This window comes from Choloepus didactylus, chromosome 2, assembly GCF_015220235.1.
Source record: "Choloepus didactylus isolate mChoDid1 chromosome 2, mChoDid1.pri, whole genome shotgun sequence".
Lineage (NCBI taxonomy): Eukaryota > Metazoa > Chordata > Mammalia > Pilosa > Megalonychidae > Choloepus > Choloepus didactylus.
The window spans coordinates 239,398,261-239,418,363 of record NC_051308.1 but is presented as its reverse complement, the minus strand read 5'-3'; the positions used below and the strand labels follow the sequence as shown (position 1 = coordinate 239,418,363).

At 42.6% G+C, this 20,103-nt stretch overlaps 1 protein-coding gene across 4 annotated transcripts in view; it reads left to right on the top strand.

Moving 5' to 3' along the window:
* UBE4B (ubiquitination factor E4B) overlaps positions 1 to 18,687 on the top strand; it is a 161,511-nt gene extending 142,824 nt beyond the window's left edge. For all 4 annotated transcript variants that reach the window (XM_037828567.1, XM_037828565.1, XM_037828564.1 and 1 more), the window contains 7 exons: positions 42 to 168; positions 2,892 to 3,036; positions 7,626 to 7,760; positions 10,247 to 10,438; positions 15,972 to 16,146; positions 16,714 to 16,860; positions 17,181 to 18,687. In XM_037828567.1, coding sequence (XP_037684495.1) covers positions 42 to 168; positions 2,892 to 3,036; positions 7,626 to 7,760; positions 10,247 to 10,438; positions 15,972 to 16,146; positions 16,714 to 16,860; positions 17,181 to 17,242 — 983 coding nt within the window. In that variant the 3' untranslated portion in view covers positions 17,243 to 18,687. The remainder of the gene's footprint in view (positions 1 to 41; positions 169 to 2,891; positions 3,037 to 7,625; positions 7,761 to 10,246; positions 10,439 to 15,971; positions 16,147 to 16,713; positions 16,861 to 17,180) is intronic.
* The last annotated feature ends 1,416 nt before the right edge of the window (positions 18,688 to 20,103 follow it).

Genomic DNA, 20,103 nt, shown 5'->3' with positions numbered 1-20,103 from the left:
GAAAGTCGTGTTCCTTAATCATCCCTGTCCTCCTTCCCTAGATGTTGAACATACTGGAGCCACCAGCGAGTTCTATGACAAGTTCACCATTCGCTATCACATTAGCACCATTTTTAAAAGCCTTTGGCAAAACATAGCTCACCATGGCACCTTCATGGAGGAGTTCAAGTGAGTATTGGTCCCCCAGTGTCACGGCTTGTTCTGCAAATCACAGGTAGGACTGAGGCTTAAAGGGTTCTTGTTGGTGTGTTTACTTGGTCTCAGCCTCCTTCAGGCTTTCCAGATGGTACTGCTAAATGTGGGCGGGGTTGTCTAAATGTCTGGCTTGAAAAATACTGCTGAACTTTAGATTTGTTGGGATACTTCAGGGATGGTATACATAAAAAAAGACTCTATGACTATTCTGAAATGATGTGTTTTGTTTTTTGTATTTCTATGATTACAATGTTAGATGAAGTTGTCAGAATGACAAGTGAGTTCTTACAGTGTTCTTGATTATGATATAAAGCTTTAGCATTAGAAAGATTAGCGAGACTTTAGCTTTAGAAGCATTTAAGTTAGGTTGTCATTTACAATATCATTCTTTGTATTAAGGCTCTAAGTCTTTATTGAAGACTTTTTATATACCCACCTGAAATTACCTTTTTATATACCGATTCTATCTAAATCATCTGCCGATGCTGAAAAAATAAAGGTGGATTAAAATATTGAACTCTCGAGTTATTCTTCAGAAGAAATTTTATCCCTCTACTTGGGTCTTTTGGGGCTTTGCTCAAGTCCTTCCATCACTTGTTAACTGAGTTACTAGTCAAAATACATATATTACTGATGGAGTAACCGTTTGCTAGATAGCTTTCTGCAGAGTAAATTCTTTGCTTCCATGAACTGCTCTTATGGTCAGTGTTATGTTCCAACAACAGCCTGGCACGAGCTTAGGGGACCAGCAGACCCACAGCTTAGCCTTTGGTGGCTTGGGCGTGCTTGTTCTGCATTTTCATCTTTCCGGAGATCAGGGGCTCCTGCCCTTGTTCACAGGAATTTCTCTTCCCCACGCATCGGCTTGCCATCCCCTGATTACACAGGCTTAGAGCTGAGGGTAGCTCCTCTTTTCTCCACTTGTGTGGCAGATAAAAAGTCTAAGAGAACTAGTCTGAGCTGTCTCAGTTCATCTGCCAGTTCCTCCGTTGTAACATGAACCATAGGATAGTGCCTTAGATTGGGAACTTCAAGTTCTTATAAAATGAATTAATATTCTACTTTATCAATATTATAGCTTCCAGTTTTTCCTCTATGTGTCTTTGCTTTATAATGAGGAGTAACTGTATCAATAGTTCTCGTCTCTTTTATGTGGGTAATTATTTGTCCCTTTTTTTTTATATCTTGATGAGTTTGAGCTTATTTCCTTTTCTAGATTAGAGGAGTATTTTGTTTAATTAAAAACATTGAAAGAATGAGAGCCAGACGTGTGCTGGTAAACTTGCTGTCTGGGAAACAAACAAAAAAACAAAAACCAATATTTGCTGGTTTTCCATGGTGTAAATACTTCCACTGTGGCTGAATTTGAGCTGGCAAGGGAATCAGTTTACAGAATTCCTGAATTTTTAGCAGTTGGTTCTTCTGAGCCATGCAAGGTGGCTCCAGCACACCTCTGGAACGAGCGTATCACAATTAAGTAAAAAGAGTAACCCTGTAAGGTAAACACCCCTTTCCAACATGAAGAAGTTAAAATGGTCATTGCCCAGAATTCCCTGAAGATTGAGAGAAAGATCAAATGAGAGGGAGGAGATGTAACTGACAAATTAGGATTTAATAAATGACTGTGACTACCAACTCATTATATCGATATCTTTTTAAGTGTCTAGAGTTTTCGAATAGCCAAAAGGAATACCTAAAGTTGTTGAACTGTAATCTAGTAGCCTTGATCTTTGATAATGATTGTATAACTATATAGCAAAAAAAGAAGGAAAAAAAAAGTCAGTTGCGTGTGTTTATATGGATCTACTTCTGGATAATGACTGATCGTTATATCCCTCTCTAACAATACTACATTGTCTTAGTTAACCCATCTATATTGAAAGTCTTAAAATTGGGTAGAGTGCAATACTAGTGGTCAATAGGAGGAGTAAGGGGAATGGGACATTTGGGGTTTTCTTTTTTCTTTTTATTTCTTTTTCTGGAGTAACATATATGTTCTAAAGATGATCACGGTGATGAATACACAAATATGTGATGATACTATGAACCATTGATTGTATAGTTTAGATGGATTGTATGGTATGTGAATATAACTCAATAAAATTACATTTTTAAAAAAGTAGCATGAAAGACGGACATATAAGCCAATGTAATAGAATTGAGAGTTCAAAAATGGAGCCATACATCCATGGCCAACTGATTTTTGCCAGGTACATTAATTGGGGGAAAGAATAGTTTCTTTAACAAATGGTGATGGCAAAACTGGATATTCACTTGAAAAAAAATGAAATTGGACCCTCTACATCACCTTATTTAACTCAAATGGATCAAGAACCTAAGCGTAAGAGCTAAATCCATAAAACCAGGGGCCAGAGGTTCAGGGAGAAGAGGGAGTTATTACTTAGGGGGTGCAGAGTTTCTATTTGAGGTCATGAAAATATTGAGATAATGGATATTGGTGATGGTAGCACAATATTGTGAATGTAATTAATAAAGCTGAATTGTACACTTGAAAAAAAAAAAGAAGAAGACCTGATAATCCTTGAATCCTGCAGTAGCTAAGTTGCTCAAAGGTAGACAGTCTTGTTGGGCAAGATGTTTGGTGCCCTGAATGGAGGCACCACTTTCCCTGGTATCTGCTGCAGTGTTTGTTTCAGGGAGACGAATGACCATGTACAATATAATTGCCTTTTCAGTTCTGGGAAGCAGTTTGTTCGTTATATAAACATGCTGATAAATGACACGACATTTTTGCTCGATGAAAGTCTGGAGTCTCTGAAGCGGATCCATGAAGTGCAAGAGGAGATGAAGAACAAAGAACAGTGGGACCAGTTGCCGCGGGTGAGGACACGATCCCAAATGCTTTGAGAGCTGTTCGGGGACTTGGGCAGGGCTATGCTTTGGGTGCTGCCTCCGTGGATCCGGGAACTTTGGAGCTGACTCACTTGTAGGACTTTTCCCACCTGCGGGATTCAGTGAAGTTATACCCCAGGTTTGGAGTAGGAGGAAATTTAAACAATTGATCTGAAGCAAAGAAATGAGTTGAGAAGCCTTTCGAAGTGTCCTGAAAACTCTCCTTGCCTTTTTAATTGTAAAGAGTTTTTTTGAAGAAGAACATTTATTATCTGAATATATCAATTGAGATTTGTGGTGGTAACTAGGAAATAAATCTCTAGAATTCTGTGGACTAGACAAGAATTTAATTTATTCCTGTGGTTTTCTCTAGACAAATATCTGTACTGCACATAATCTTAAGTTTTTTTTTTTCTTTTAAGTGATCTTGGTTTTTTATATTCAGCTTATTAATAGAAAAGAGGCCTGTTTTGCCAGGTTCCATGAAAAATTCACACCACATGCCCTTTTGCTAACATTTTTTGCAGCTTTTAGTTGGGTCCTTGGTCAGTTACCAGGCCCTTGACAGCTACTGGTGACTTCATATATTGGTTAGTTCTGTTTCTGGTGCTGTCAGACTCAGAATCACAACTGCTTTCCAAAAGAGTTTCTCATATAAAAGTGGAGAAGACTACTTTTTCTTTACTTGCAGTAGCATTCCTAAAATGAAAATATTGCAGGGTTTCTAATGTCATAAAGTCAAAAAGTATCTTAAACATAAAATATTGAAGCAAATTTAGGGAAGGTTTTCACTCCAGGTATTCCTGTAGCATTGGTGAGAATTGTACATCTTGCTATAACCAACATGCTTCAACTAAAAACTTGGTTGAAGCACTAAGTACCTGCATGGGGCTCCAGTCAGGATCCATGAGTGCTGGATTTCTTCCATGTCCATGCCCACTGCACTCCTTGAGCCCCTCTGATTTTTATTCCAGACATCATGCATTGGTCTTCTTCTCTTTCCTTGGCACTTGACTAGCACCCCCTGGAATACATCCTACCCACCACTTTTGCTCCTATGCCTCAAAAACCTCCCGCGGCTCCCCATCACCCACAGCATGGAGCTAGCCCCTGGCTTGATGCTCGAGACGTCCCCCATGTAGCTCTCAGAGATCCTTCCAGACCTGCCTCCATTGCAGTCATTTACAACAGTCTGGACCAGTCTCCAGCCCCACTCAGAATGTGCAGAGGAAGCAGGAGAGGCATAATTGAAAGAGCCCCAGTTCTGTAGTCCTGGACACCTGGGTTTGAGAACTGGCATTGCCACACATTAAAAGTTACTCAAGCTCTGTTTCCTCATCCATAAATCAGAGAGAATAACTGCCTTGCAGAAAAGCTAGGAGGAGAAATCATGGGTGGGGAGTACAGAGTTCAGGACTGACCCAGAGAAAATGCTTAGTATGTGTTTCAGTTTGCTAAAGCTGCTGGAATGCAATATACCAGAAATGGGTTGGCTTTTAACAATAGGGATTTGTTAAATTACAAGTTACAATTCTAAGGCCGTGCAAATGTCCAAATTAAGGCATCAACAAGAGGATACTGTCTCTGAAGAAAGGCTCCTGGCATCCAGGTTTCCTCTGTCAGATAGCAAGGCACATGGCTGTCATCTGTTGGTCTTTCACTCTCGGGTTTCCTTGCTTTCAGCTTTTTATTCTAGTGGCTTTCTCTCTGAGTCTGTGGGTTCTCTCTTAGCATCTCTGGGGCATTTCTCCCTCCCTCCCTCCCTCCGTCTCCCTCTCTCTTTCTCTCCAAATGTCTCCGCCTTTTTTCCTCTCATAAAGGACTCCAGTAACGAATTAAGACCCACCTTGAATGGGCTGGGTCATCTCTCAATTGAAACAACCTAATCGAAAAGGTCCCATGCACAATAGGTCTGCCCCCACAAGGATGGATTAGGAGAACATGGCATCTTCTGAAGTACAAAACAGCTCCAAACTAGCACAGTGTGTGTAGTTCCTATTGTTTCATGTATCTGAGACACTCCTTCTGTACAGAATGCCCCACTTTCCATGCTATGTATCAAAATCCTACCCGTCCTTTGAGTGAGGTCTTGTCCAAATGCTCCCTCATGCTTCCCCCATCAGTGTAGCTCAAAGTTCACACCTTTCTCTCTACTTCTGGAGCACCCACTTCATGCCATTCATGCTGACCATTGTAGACCAGCTTATATTGTAAATGTTGGGGTACAGGTCTGTAGCACACTGTTGTTCATAGTCATGTTTAATAGTTTTTCTTTATCAGACAACAAACATGCACTGTTGATTTTTGTGCTAAGTGGGGGGGGGAGGTACAAATATTCCTTAACAATTGCCATTTCAGGAATCATTTTGAATTGGCCTTGAAGTCACTTCTTCCTTCCCACCTCCCTGGCTGCTCCTCCTCTTCTCCCCATCTGTAGATGCTGGAGGAGTCCAGTGCTCAGCCCACAGGTCCTCTTCTTTTTCCATGTGCACTCCCAAGGGCAGCATTTCTCAGTGGGGTGCCAGTTGGAATTTGGGGTGGGACAGCTCTTGTGACGTTTAGCATCTGTGGCTCCTTACATTTAATGCCAGTGACACACCCTCTGATTCCCAGTTGTTGGGTGAGCAGACACCCCCACACATGGCTTGATCCAGGTGAAAATCACTGTTAGGTGACCTCATCTGTTCCAAAGCTTTAAATATCTGTATTCTAAAGACTCCCACATTCATCTCCGTAGCTCAGACCTTTCCTGACTCCAGACCTGTAAAACCAGCTGTCGACTTTTCTCTCTAGCTCGTGGTCTACCTCAAACTCAGTTTGTCCAAAGCTAAACTCTCCAAGTCTGCCCACTGTCAATAAATGGCAACTCCATTCTACCAGTTGCTCCAGCCCAGTGCTTTGGCATCATCCTTGATTTTGTTCTCTCCCTCCCTCCCTCCTCTCTTTCTTGGCAAATGCTTCTGACTCTATCTTAAAATATATCCCCTACCTAACCACCTCTCTCCACCTGTAGGCCTCCATCCTCTCTGACATGGATTGTTGCAGTAGCCCGTTTGGTCTCCCAGCTTCTACCTGTGCCCCCATAATCACACTGCAGCTGGAGGGATGCTGTCAAAACTCAGTCCCCTCATGATGACCTGTCTGCCCCGAGCCCCTCAGAGTCAGACCCTGCATGGGGAGTGTGGCCTGCTGGCTGCTGCAGGAGCTGGTCCCCCAACAGCTCTCCACCCTCGTCTCCCCCCACTCCTCTCCACTTACTCTGCCCAATCACACTTGCTCCTTGGTCTTCACAGATACACAAGGGCCTTTGCACTTGCTCTTCCCTCAACCTGGAGCACTTTTCCCCCAGATTGTTGCCGCCTGCTTCCTTCAGATAGCCGCTCAAATGTCACCTGCTCAGAGAGGCCTGCCCTGGCCACCCTTTCTAGAACATCATCTCCTGACCCCAGCACCACTTTTTCTCTCCCCTTACCCTGCTCCATTTTCGTCATCACCATCAGACCAATTGGGCATCTGGGTGTTTATTTGCTGATTGCCTATCCCCCTGTCTGTCACACTATGCCCTCTCCCCAGTGCTGGCTCAGGCTTTCTTTCAGAGGCTCCTTCTGGACCGAGGAGCAGTAATCTAGTTACCTAGCATCATCACAAGTCCACTGAGCACAACCAGGGGCCCTGTATCATGCAGAAGGCACACATTAGGTAGCTCCAGCCATTCCAGCTGCTTCCCTCTCCCAGCAAAAAGTGGGAGGGCATATGTGCAGATGGAAGGATTTAAGTCTTTACTGATGTGTCTGTATTTTATCCATCACAGAGCCTGCAGAGCTCCACCTTACTTGACCCACGAGACACACGATATTATCTTGTTCCCAGCCCATGACAGAAGTGCAAGAGGAGGGTGGTGCTAGAGGCAAGCAGGCTGATTTGTAAGGGGTCACAACCTAACAGTGTGGCAAGACAAGATTCAAAAAACTCAGCATTCCAGAGTCACTTGGTATAGGGGCAAAACCCATGTGCTTTGGTACTGTAGCACAATGCATCACGTCTTTAAGATAGTGATGACTAAGTAAAGGTTGTTATTAAGGGAAATGAACTGAGATTTATTACATACCAGCACATACCATGTATTATGTTAGATTCCCTTATTTTATCCTGCATGGAAGCCGATGGTGACTTATTTTATCATTGAGGAAATCAAGGCCTGTGGCAGTTAAACATTGTGCCCCCGTCAGCTTGCTCAAAGTATTGCCTGGCCCTGGAACACAAAACAGCCTGACTCAGAAGTTTTCAGAATCAAAACTCTTTCTAATGCATCAGTCTAGCAATAAAATGTTTAATGCATTTTCAGGGAATTTATATCCAACATGATTGAAATAAAGAGTTCTGATGCCAAAAGGAATAAGCTTCAGTTATCTGGAAAATTCACTCGTGTGGGTTGTTATACCATGCCCTAAGCCTGTTGGCTTTATTACGTACTTTTCCAGTTATGAGCTGACTGTTTTATTTCTTTCATTCTTGGCATTTTGGTGAGCTTACGGGGAGTCCTGAGATTTGTTCAGCATTTGTTTGGTGTTTCCTAGGACCAGCAGCAGGCCCGCCAGTCTCAGCTTGCTCAGGATGAGCGCGTTTCACGCTCTTATCTTGCCCTGGCAACAGAAACTGTGGACATGTTCCATATCCTCACCAAGCAGGTCCAGAAGCCGTTCCTCAGACCAGTGAGTACAAACATGGGGGCAGCTTGTTTTATCTATTGAATCCTGCACTGAGTCTCTGTCATCTGTAACTTAATTTAGTTGTTGAAATCCTGGACATCTCAGTGTCACAGTCATACTGATAAGTGCAGTGTTGTTAGTGATTTTGTATCCATTTATGCTGATCGATACACGCAAAGCCCTGTTGACAGACTGAAGTGAACCTGCCCAGTTCCACTGCCAGTCTGCAGACTCACTTCCAAGCTGACTTCATTTATTTTCTGCTGAACCAGCACATTGGATTTTTAATGTTGAAGCTGCTATATATTTCTATCGTGTACCGATTCATGTGTTTTATTTATAGGAAGAGTATAAGTTAGCAACCAAGTGGAAATTGGAGTATATGAAGTAGAAATAACTGATAATGTATAAGATCTTTGGTTCTCTTAGTTGTAGCTTTGTAACACTCAGCAAGCCAGAGGTTAATGAGAGCCTGTCTTGGGGCTTATGGTGGATCAAAAGTGGTCCCAATGCGTGGCCTTGACACAATTGATAAGACCTGGGTCCTGCTTCTGAAATTGAAACAGCACCATGACGGAAGAGCTCTGCGTTTCTTTGACCAACCCCACCACGCGTTTAGAAGCCTCATGGTGTGACCAGGACAATGAAAGTGAGGAAGACAGGAAAGGGACCCAAGAGTCAGCAGTTAAACCTGGCTGTATGGAGACAGAGTTTACGATGGGATGTAATTTTACTACGTAACACTGCCTCGGATTTTCTAAATTCACTCTCAACTGTTCCATGACTCATTTTATCACTTCCAGGGGAGGCAGCATTGCTGCATCCTGGCCTGTGTGCAGCTCAGAGATGGGTCTCTTCCTCTCCTTCCCCTTTCCATCCCACGTCTCTTCATAAACAGATCTCAGTGCTAGAGCATTGGAATCTGAAACAAAACAGCTTCCTATCGAAAGCTTGAGAACACTGCAACTAATTTAAACAAGATAATACAGTCACCTGCTTTCCTTAAAGGTTTGCAAAATGACAGTTCATTAAAGTTTTTCTTTAAGGGCCAGAGAGCAAATAATTTAGGCTTTGTGGGCCACAAGGTCTCTGTCTCCACTACTTGACCCTGCTGTTGTGGCATGGAAGCAGCCACAGATAAAACATAAACAAACAAGAGCTGCTGTGTTCAGGTGAAACTTTATTTGCAAAAACGGGCAGTGGGCCACATTTGGCCCCAGGTAATAGTTTGCCAACCCCTGCTCTAAACCTTGTTTTATTTCATGTTCAGTGACTCCAAAGGCAGTGTCATTTGATTGTTAGAAGGTTGAAAGCAAAAATAAGTTATCTGAGGCTAAATTATCATAAAGCCTATTTTTAATTCTAAATTCTTCCTTTTTTAAAGGAAATTACTGAAAACTAAGCCTAATATGTTCGTGTTAATTACAGTGAATTTTTTCGAGGCCTGCCTGCCTGGACCTGAGCCATGGGTGCACCCTCTCTGGCCTGCCCAGGGTCCCTCTTCTGCCTACCTTGATGCTTCTGTCCCCTTTCCCTTCACTGCCCTGCCTTTTGCCTTCTTTACTGGCTGGTTCAAGACCCTCCACTTCAAAAACCTTCAGTGACCAGCCCTATCCTCCTCTCACCACTCCTTTATTCCACAACTTATGGGCAACATTAGCACTTTACTTTGTGCAAAAACAGGTTCTTGAAAAGCTGAATATAAGTTGAATTTGTATCAATCCAATCATTAAATCCAATGAGAAACTAAAGGGAATCTACCACAATTCCTTTCTTAGGGCCAGTGTTTAACACTCTATAGTCTAAGCCCAATTTTCCTATTCCAGGTTTGCTTAAAGCAGTGTATGCCCAACTGTAGTGTGTACTGGGTCAACTTGTGTGTTGTATTTTATAATTATTTTCTAATTGTTTCATTTAAATTTACTTTGTCTCTCTGGTTAGCTTTAAAACTATTCAAGACCTAAATCATACCTTCTACTTCATTTGCATATCTCTCCTCACCATGTCTGATAAATAAATAAGAATGGCATTCAGTATCTAAACTGTCATTCAGAGACTTTTGAAATTTATAGAAAAATGATGTAGAAATTGATAGCTGGAAGAGCATACACAAAAACTTTTGTGACTTGCATGATGACGATGGATTACGAATAATTTCCCCTTTTCCTGTTTTGCAACAAATTTGGAGTAATACTTATTTTTGTGATTATAAACATGAATTTTAAGAAAAGCTTGCCTACTGTTGACATTTATAAATATTCCAACCCTTCAACATTGCATTAAGTTGTAGAATTTTCAAATTAGAAATGAGGAATAAAGAAATTTTTGAATATAATATTGTCCTCCGTCAGCTTATGATATACAATATATGGAGGGGATTCTTTGAAGTTGATCTAGTCAGTTCCTGTTCCTTCATTGAAGTAGGAGTTTTTGGTTCTTCTTGCTTGTCTCAGCAGCATGAATTGTCCTGTTACCCTATGATTTCCTAGGAACTTGGACCCCGATTGGCTGCAATGCTGAACTTTAATCTTCAGCAACTCTGTGGCCCTAAGTGCCGTGACCTGAAGGTAGAAAATCCTGAGAAATATGGCTTTGAACCAAAGAAGCTGTTGGACCAACTGACGGACATTTACCTGCAGCTGGACTGTGCTCGGTTTGCTAAAGCCATTGCTGACGATCAGGTCAGTGCCACGTCTGGCGGAGCAAGGCCATGGCTGGGGGGTCCAGGGTTCAGGCTGCTAAACTAGGAAATTGGAGTTTGCCTCGCTGTGGATTTACTGGCAGATCTTGTGCAATCCCATACCCGTCTTTCCCTGGATTTTCCGTTCTTGACATGGAGGAGGGTGATAACTTTTCAAAATTGTTAGTTCTTAATATGAAGGTGGAAATAATGACCACAGTGGCAGGGGAAATTGTCTGGTGCAAATAGAGATGTGTTGCTTGTTTCCTTTTGTAAGTAAAGAACAGCTTTGGCTTCCAGATCTTCCCTGGTTTACTTCTCACCTGATTTTGCTAAGAGCCCACTCAACAAGTCCATTACATGCACAGAAGAGCCCTATTTTTTCAAGGCACCCAAATCTTCTTCCCAAGTTCCCTGCTTGGGTGCTACCATAATTTTTGTGGCCTTTCAGGTTTAAAACCTCGTGTGGTTATCTTTACATTCTTCCCTCTCCTTTATTTCCCTGTCCCCTGTGATCAGATCTGTTTCTTGACATGGTCTCGTGCTTTTCATTTCCACAACCCCCAATTAGTCCAAGCTGCCCTTCCCCAGCCACATACGTTGAACTATGTACTGTCTCCCTAGCCTACAACCACATAATACTGTGCGTGTTTAGAAATGGGAGCTGTGTGGTCGTCTATAGGGAGGGAAAGAAAATGGAAACACTCAGTGTGGTGCAGTCATCTGCCTTGGGCAGCAGCAGGGCTGCAGGGGGCTTCTCCAGCCCAGCCAGAGGCCAGGGGATGAAAAGCCCCCCCATCCCGGCTCTGTCACTGTTACTGTAAAGACACTTGGAAGAGCCATTTAGGTTTAGTGAGCTCCCTCTTCTCCTGATAGGTCTTGCTGTGGTTATCACCCAACAGTGGAACACAAAGTTTGCAGTGAGACGGTGGAAACTGAATGGATAACAAGAGTGCTGCTTTTCCTGGGTGACCAACAACACGTCCACACAGCCTGGGAATGCCTGTGGCTTGTGGCAGCCTGCAGTGGCATCCAGCTCACCTGGTAGACAGGGTTTTCTGCACAGTGGAATGTGGGTGTTCATAATGTCTGAATAGCCCTGCTCTTCCAGGTTCATAAAGCAAACGCACACCAGGGCCAGTGGCATGATGGAGAGAGCAACACAGTCTAAGTGGATTATTTGCTTCCTTCTGTAGTGTGTTGTTTGTGTTGGTGGTTGGGCACTTCCTGTTTCTACTGGCCATAAACTGAGTAGGGCCCTGCCTGTCTGATTGTTTTGGAAGAGGGTGTGAAGGGTTGAAGATGGAAGGAGGGAAGGCTAGAAAGCACCAGAGAAGAGGAAGTAGTAGAACTGTGTTTTCTCTTTTGGAAGCAGTAGTTTTGGTTTGGTTTGGTTTGGTTTGGTTTGGCATGTCTTGTTTTCCTGGGGAGACAAAGGGAAGATGAAAATGGCAGTTTTGCAAGGAAGGAAACAGAGTCTTCTTTCCCTCTCTACCAAGTGGGCTGAAGATGAGCATCCAGAAGGTTGCAGAAAAGGCGCCAGTGTGGGAGCCACTCGAGCTTTATAGTGACGAAGCTGAGGGGAGAGTCCCATGTCAGAAGAGATATGGGACAGAACAGGTGGTCCTGGAGCTGAGGGGATCCCCAGATGGGAAGGACTTAGTGCCTCAGCGATCTGGGCTGAGGGCCACTCTGGCCGGGCTTTTATAAAAGGGCGGACTCCAACTCCTTGGACAGACCGCAGCTCTGCTGTTTGTGGAGTATAGTCTGTGGATGCCATTTTCCATTTAAAAACAAATAATGAAAAGCCCATCTGAAGTCATACTTCTCCCATACGGAGGGAGTTAATTGCTTGCTCCCCTAACATCCTAGAATACTGAGTTTGCATCTCACAAATTCAGTGCTTAATTTTCTTGTTTATTTAAAAAATATATTTTTTAGCTGATGTGATACTGATGTAACAAAATTAACCATTTTTAAGTGTGCAATTCAGTGCTACTTAGGTTCATTCACAATGTTGTGCAACCATCACCTCTATCTAGTTCTAAAACATTTTCATCACCCCCAAAGGAGACCCCATACCTATTAACAGCCCCCCCCCATTCTCCTATCCCTTTGACCTCTGGCAACCACTGTTTTGGTTTCCTAGGCTGCTCAAAGCAAATACCATGAAATGGGTCAGCTTAAACAATGGGAATGGATCTACCCCCACTTTTGAGGCCAGAAAAATGTCCAAATCAAGGCATCATCAAGACGATGCCTTCTTCTTGAAGACCAGCTGCCGGCCATCCTTGGCTCCTCTGCCACATGGCAAGGCCTGTGGCGGCGTCCGCTGGTCTCTCCCTTCTCTTCCAGGCTTCGTTGATTTCGGTTTCTTGCTTTCATGGCCTTCTTTCTCTCTGACTGAATTTCATTCTCTTATAAAGGACACTAGTAATAGGATTAAGACCCATTCTGATTGAGGTGGAATATACTGTAACTGAAATAGACTCTTCAAGAGGTCCTACTTACAATGGATTTATACCCGCAGGAGTAGATTAGGTTGAAGAACATGTTTTTCTGGGGAACATACAGCTCAAACCATCACAATCACTAATCTGCTATCTGTGTCTATGGATTTACCTCTTCTGTATCTCGTATAAATGGAATCATACACTGTGTGATCTTCTGTGTCTCTCTTCTTTCACTTAGCATAATGTTTTCAAGGTTCAGTCACATTGTAGCATGTATCAGTTCTTCATTCCTTTTTATGTCCATTGCATGTATAGACCACAGTTTGTTCAGCCATTCATCTGTCGGTGGACACTTCGGTTGTTTCCACCTTTTGGCTCTTGTGAATAGCACTGCAGTGAGCATTCCTGTACAAGTATTTGCTTAAATACCTATTTTCAAGTCTTTGAGGTATTTATCTAAGAGTGGAATTGCCGGGTCATATGGTAATTCTTTTTAACTTTTTGAGGAACTGCCAAACTGTTTTCGACAGTGGCTACATCCTGTTACATTCCCGACAGCAATATACAAGGGTTCCGGTTTCTCCATATCCTCACCAACATTTGTAATTTTCTGCGTATGTGTTTATGTGTATGTGTTTAATTATAGCCATTCTAGTGGTTGTGCAGTGGTATTTCATTGTGGTTTTGATTTGTATTTCCCTAATGACTAATAATTTTGAGCATCTTTTCATGTCCTTATTGTCCATTTATATATATTCTTTGGTGAAATTATTCCAATCCTTTGATCGGTTTTTAACTGGGTTGTTTGTGTTTTTGTTTTGAGTTGTAAGTGGTCTTTATATATTCCTTGTTAGTAGACCCTTATCAGATACATGATGTGTACATATCTGTAAGATCCATGATGTCAAAACAAAATCTATGCTTCTTCTCTGTCCCCATCCACACTGAACTTAAAAGAAGAAGCTCATTACTATGTATTTGGTCTATTCGTTGATGTCTCTGCTCTTTGAAGCTGAGTGTCATGCCCCTTATTGTGGTACCCTTTGATTTCTTATATTCCTTATTAACACTGCTGTATCTTAGAAGTTGACTTGTAAGCAAGCACAGATCCACAAATAGGGTGGATAATATTTTATGACGATAAGAAATGGACCATGAAATGCTATTTGTTACAAAGAGTTCAAAAACACATGGTGAGATAGTCTCAGGATTGTCTACAGCTGCGCCCCTCCCTGGGCCTCAGTAATTCCCTGTGCGTTTTTGCCCTTCGTGCCTCTCGTATCTTTGTCATTTGTCCTCTGTGCCCCTCCCCAAAGGGAATGGGACTGTGGTTTACCTGGGTCATGGTAAGTAGGCACTGAATAGATGTAGAATGAGAATTAATGTGGTTTAGTGTTAGAAGACTATGACTAGGCTCTCTGAACTTTTCCGGGTTACAGATGATGGCTTTTAAGATTTTTGCTAGGCCGTGGCACCCTGCTGACACTTTACCCTTTCTCCTCTTTTTCCGTCCATTGAATGGATTAGTCAGGGGCCTGGGTGACTGGAGAGAGAAAGTGGGCATGTGCACTTATTTAGAAACCAACACTAAAAAAAAGAAAGAGCAAGCAAGGAATGTCAATCCGGTGCTCTAAGAGAACATGAGGACTGAGACGAGTTCATACTGTAGATGTTGATGTGAATCCACAGATAGAAATCACAGGTCACACTGTTGAGAGCAAACGCTCAGGAGAGCAGTAATGGGATACCCAGGAACCCGCAGTTAGGTAGCTCATGAATTCAGGAGCAGGAGCACCTCCAGGCTGAGGCCGAGTGCTGGGGAAGCTGATGCTCAGACCTTGCAGACATGGATGGCGCCAGCCCAGGCTGGTGTTTTGGCACCAGGGCGGGGGGGGTCTTTGGGGAAGAGATGTGCCATGGAACCTCAGTCAACACAGTCTGCCTGGCACTCGGCAGCTTGGCTGGAGGGTGCCCCTTTTCCTGTGGCCCACTGGCTAATTCTCACAGACATGAAGACTTACAGATCAGGGAGGGGAGTCAGACAAACACGTTCCTCTCTCTGTTTCACAGGGGTCATGAGGATGAACAAAGGCTGATTCACCGACACTCAGTGGAATTTAGTTTGGGTGTAAGTTCTTTGAGTGTTATACCTGCTGTGATTTGAGGTTGTGGACCTGTTCACACAGAGCCTCATTTACTCATCCCCTTCCTCTGTTTGCATTATTAGTTGACACATGACCAATGTTTGTGCCATAGATGCAAAATATGACATACTTTGGTATTTTGTAATGGCAATATTTGGTATGAATTAGGCACCTGTGAGGTAGTATCACTGTCCTCATGTTACACCCAAGAACTATGGGGCTCAGGAGAGCTAGAGATTTGCCTGAGACCACACAGCTAATATGTGGTTGAGCCAGAATCCACACCCAGCTCCTCCACGCCTGTGGTGGGCTCGTCTCTAGAGCACCCGTCCCTCTCCAGCGAGCTGAATCGTGTCCACAGCCAGGCCCACTCAGCCCTGTATCTGGGCAGTCCAATGTCAGGAGCACCTCTCTTTTCATAGTGTTAAACAAAATAATCTTAAGGGACTGAGAGCGAATGGGAGTAAATGTCTTTCAAGTGTGAACTATTTTGAATTGTTTTACAGTATTTACCTTTAGGGAAAGAGCTGAAATTTCTACCTCCTCTCATACTCTACTAGGGCACCGTGCCCTTGAAGGACTGAAAGAGATTAGAGTCTCATCTCTTTTTAACATTTAAATGTGAATAGAAATGCATGCTTACTGTAAAAATTCAAAAATTCCCTTCATTTGCCTCAATTCTGCTGCGCTCTCCAGAGATAATGACCTTTCACAGTTTGACATGGATTATTCTAGTCTTCCTCTGTGCATTTATTGTCACATATAAGTATATACACACACACACACACACACACACACACACACACACACAATTCTAGGGCTTTCTTTTTTCAAGGAATAAAAAACCACAGAGGAATTATGATAGATATTCTCTGCAGCTTGCCTTTTTCCCACTTAAAATATATTCACTTCTCATGTTGCCTTTCCTCATTTGCAGAGATCCTACAGCAAGGAGCTGTTTGAAGAAGTTATTTCAAAGATGCGGAAGGCAGGGATCAAATCCACAATAGCAATAGAGAAGTTTAAGCTTCTGGCTGAGAAAGTGGAGGAGATAGTAGCCAAGAATGCCCGTGCAGAAATCGACTACAGTGACGCCCCAGACGAGTTCAGAGGCAAGTGGATGTCGCTCTTTTCAAAGCCAAGTTCTCTGATTTGGCGTTCACTCAATAAAATGTAACATTAGCAAAGGACATGCTGTGCTTTCCATTTCTTACTAGTGTTTGTAGTTGCGTTTTAAAATACCATCTGAAATTACATTTGCCTGCTTTTAGTTTGTGTTATAAATTAAAGGGAGAAAGATTTCAAACCAGATGATGACCCTGAAATTCTAAGGGCAGCCGTGCCTTTGCAACTGGGGATCGCCGTTTCCAAAGAGTCCTGACAAGTCCCTATAAAGGATGCCAGCCCGCATCTCTGTGCCCTGCTGGGAGGGCCTGCCACTGTGCCCATTTTTCCCTCCCAGTGGTAGGTTACTTTTCCCTTGAGGCAAGCCAACGTGTATGCCTTTATCTAGCACCAATTTCACCCTAAACTTGGGGACCTAGCAGGGTACATCTGATTGCTGCTCCAATGGGTATATTTTTTCCCGGTGGCAGTGGCTTTGTTTCGTTTTCTTTTTCGGTGTCAGGCTTTCTTGTTCGAGTGGCATTTGACTGACAGAAGGCGCTTTGTCTCTGCAGACCCACTGATGGACACCCTGATGACGGACCCCGTGCGCCTGCCCTCCGGTACCATCATGGACCGCTCCATCATCCTGCGGCACTTGCTGAATTCCCCCACGGACCCCTTCAACCGACAGACACTGACAGAGAGCATGCTGGAACCAGGTAGAGGAGGGCCAGTGCGGTTTCCCGTGCTGACATCCGTACCAAGAAGCTAAGTCAAAACCATCCACCAGAAATTAATCAAAAGACGGACATTTATCACATCCAGAAACTCTGTATGGAAAAGACAGGCAGTGCCCTTAGTTCTCTTTTACTATAGAATTCCCGTCCTTTCTTCTCCTGGTCCCATTTCTTCTGCAGTCCTCAGCTTAACGAGGGAATAAATGGCCTTTTCTTTCTGTGTACACAGAGCGACGAGCCCCGTCACTCAGGAGGAACCTCCCAGCTGGGGCATTAATCCTTCTTTCCCTTTCTTTCCTCAGTGCCAGAACTGAAAGAACAGATTCACGCCTGGATGAGAGAGAAACAGAACAGTGACCATTAAACCACCCCTCCCCACCCTCCGCTTGAAACAGCCAAGGCCCGCGAGGCGAGCAGCAGCAGCATTGGCGGGAAAATGCCATGGAAACGTTGGAGGCCCAATGTGGCAGGTCACACCGAGAGCCTGCCCAGAGCGACCCCACCGTGGACATCTGGAAGGACAAGAATGAGGACAGGAGCCCGATCCCTGTACATATATTTAAGTGACAAACACAGTCAAAAGCTTGAGGGACAAATTTTATGATTGCTTGTGTAATAAAGCACGTCCTTCATATGTGACAATTTGGGGCTTTGCAGCAGAGTCTTTTAGTAATGACGAGTGGCTCTGGGCAGCGTCCCCTTCCTCATCTTTTTCTTCTTTTTTTTTTAAAACCCAATATCCATTGATTTGATTGTGATTAGAGAACTTCGGACATTTTGCTGCTAAAGAATCTTTTTCCCCCTCCTCCTTCCTGACCCTACTTGCACTGCTGTGGATTTTTTTTTAAGAGAAGCAAAGACAAAAATAAACTCCTTTCCTTGGCCCCCAAACGTATATTCTGTGAGATAACTGTGCCTGCAACAAAGTGTTAATCCTGGGATCGTATTTTTATATCATATTCACATATTTGTTTTTTTAATTGGTGTTAGATGACATGATTAATAAAAAAGGCAAGATATTTTCAGAATTTGAATTTCAGTTTTTATTTTTTTTTTCTTTTGAAATGTCCCTTTTGAATTTTTTATTCTAAACAAAATGAAGAGAATCTTGTTGCTCTGGTTCTTGTAAGAAGCCCTCTGTTAGGAACCTAAGAAACAGCTGCATCGAAGGGGGTGTTTAAGTGTATCAGGACTTACATGACTTACGGTTTTGGGGAGGCAGGGGTTAAAGGAAGATTTTTTGTTTTTTTTTAATGCTATATGACAGTTCTAAATCTTTGCAGTTGTCCTATCAGCTTAAATAAATTCCTTAACTCCTGAATCTGTGAGTTCAAGGCAGGGGTCATTTGTGCTATGTGTCCTTTGGGGCTTGGCCTTACCAAAGCAAAAACTATGTTTTTCTGTTTAAACACACATGCACATACACACACACACACGCACACACACACACGCACACATATACAACTTTTTGTATTACTGCTCCCTACTTAACATACTTGAATTCTTGAATTTCCTTTGGGGTAAAAAAGGATTTAAAACCATAAAGTGTTTTAAAGAAATTAAGTCTAAAAAACATACTTTCTTTTTCTTTTCCTTTTTTCCCCTCCACAGACAATGTCCTCTGTTCAGTTCCCAAGTCAAACTACAATAAATGGTGATACCCATTCAGAAGGAATTTTCTTTGAGTCTCTTCTTTTCTTTGAGTGGAAGAAAAGGGGTGGGTCAAGAGCAAGGGCCAAATGAGTTTGCATGTGATGAATTATCTTTTGGAGTTGCTATTTTTTAAATAAAACTTTCTTATATGTGTCAGCAATATGTGTTTTCATTCTACTTTTGGTTTCCCTTTTCAGTGTTTGCTTGAGGGGGTCAAGTTTTGTCACGTTCAGTCTTTTGCCTTTATCAGGTTGTTCCCCTGTCTCACATATCTTTTCCCTGACCTTCAAGATTCTTATTTAGGTCCAACCCATTTCATAAACATTTTCTTAAATGCACCAATAATTATTATGGACCAGCTCATGTCCTAATAATGATGATAACAGTAAGAGCCAGCACCTGTACAGCCAGGCACTATGCAAAGACTTTTACAGGTGACCTTTCATCCTCCAGGAGGGCCACTGTCAGCAACTCTCTTTCTTAGTTTTATTTTAAACAGGTCGGGTGGTGCAGAGACATTAGGTAACTTGCCCAAGGTCACCTGGCCAGTTAGTGGAGGAGCAGGTGTGCTGGCTCCAGAGGCCGTGCTCTTAGCCTCCATATCTGTTCCTTCTCTTGAGCGCATTTTGACTCAATCATTTTTTCCCAAAAAAATGGAATGTATTCATTGTAATAAAAGTTTTAGAAAATATAGATGAACAAAAGAAGAAAATATAAATCACCTATAATCCTACCGTGCAGATAGATAACTGCTGTTAATTTGGTTTCGTTTTTACTAAGCTGTTACATATATATATATATATATATATTTATGCCTATAAAATTATACTGTTTACTGGCTTCTATGCTCAGTTTTGTTTGTTTACCCATCTCATGAATGCTTATTGTTTTTTTCCTTTCCATCTAGATTATAAAGTCTTGAGAGCCACAGATTCTGTCATATTCTTTGAATCCCCCGTTCATCCATGAATGTAATAGGATGCTGCCTTATGTCTCATGCACTCATCGTTTTGAATGTGCCGGATGTGGGGGTCTCAAGGACCTTCAGCTGGGTAGAGAGTGGATGCAGTCAGCCTCTGGCCTCTACTATCTAGGGGAAGCTGTTTTGGATTTTTAGTTTTAGTTAGAGTCTCAAGGTTGCTCTTTTATAGAAATGTTTGATTGTCTTTAATCTCTTAATTAAGGATATTAAGATAAAATAAAATTTTAAAAATGTTAAAGGTGGGTGGCCCTGGCTAAGAGAAAGAGGGTCAAATAGGAAGGGAAATCAAAGAATCAGATCAGAAAAAAAAAAAAGATCCTTGAGAGAAACACAATTAAATAACTTCTCGCTTGTTTTGTGATTCACTATTGTGTGGGTCTTAAAAAGGAGTTGATAGAATATCTTTTGAAAAAATAGCCAAGTACATTTTGTTCACATTTTGTAACCTTTGGATTTGGCACATAAAATAGTGAATTCTAGTGTTTTTCATGGGGTGCTGGTGACAGGCATAGGCCCCACCTGACTAGGTAGGCTTTTGACTGGAGGAAACATCCAGTGTAACCCATGAGTTTGATTTTGGGATCAGCTAG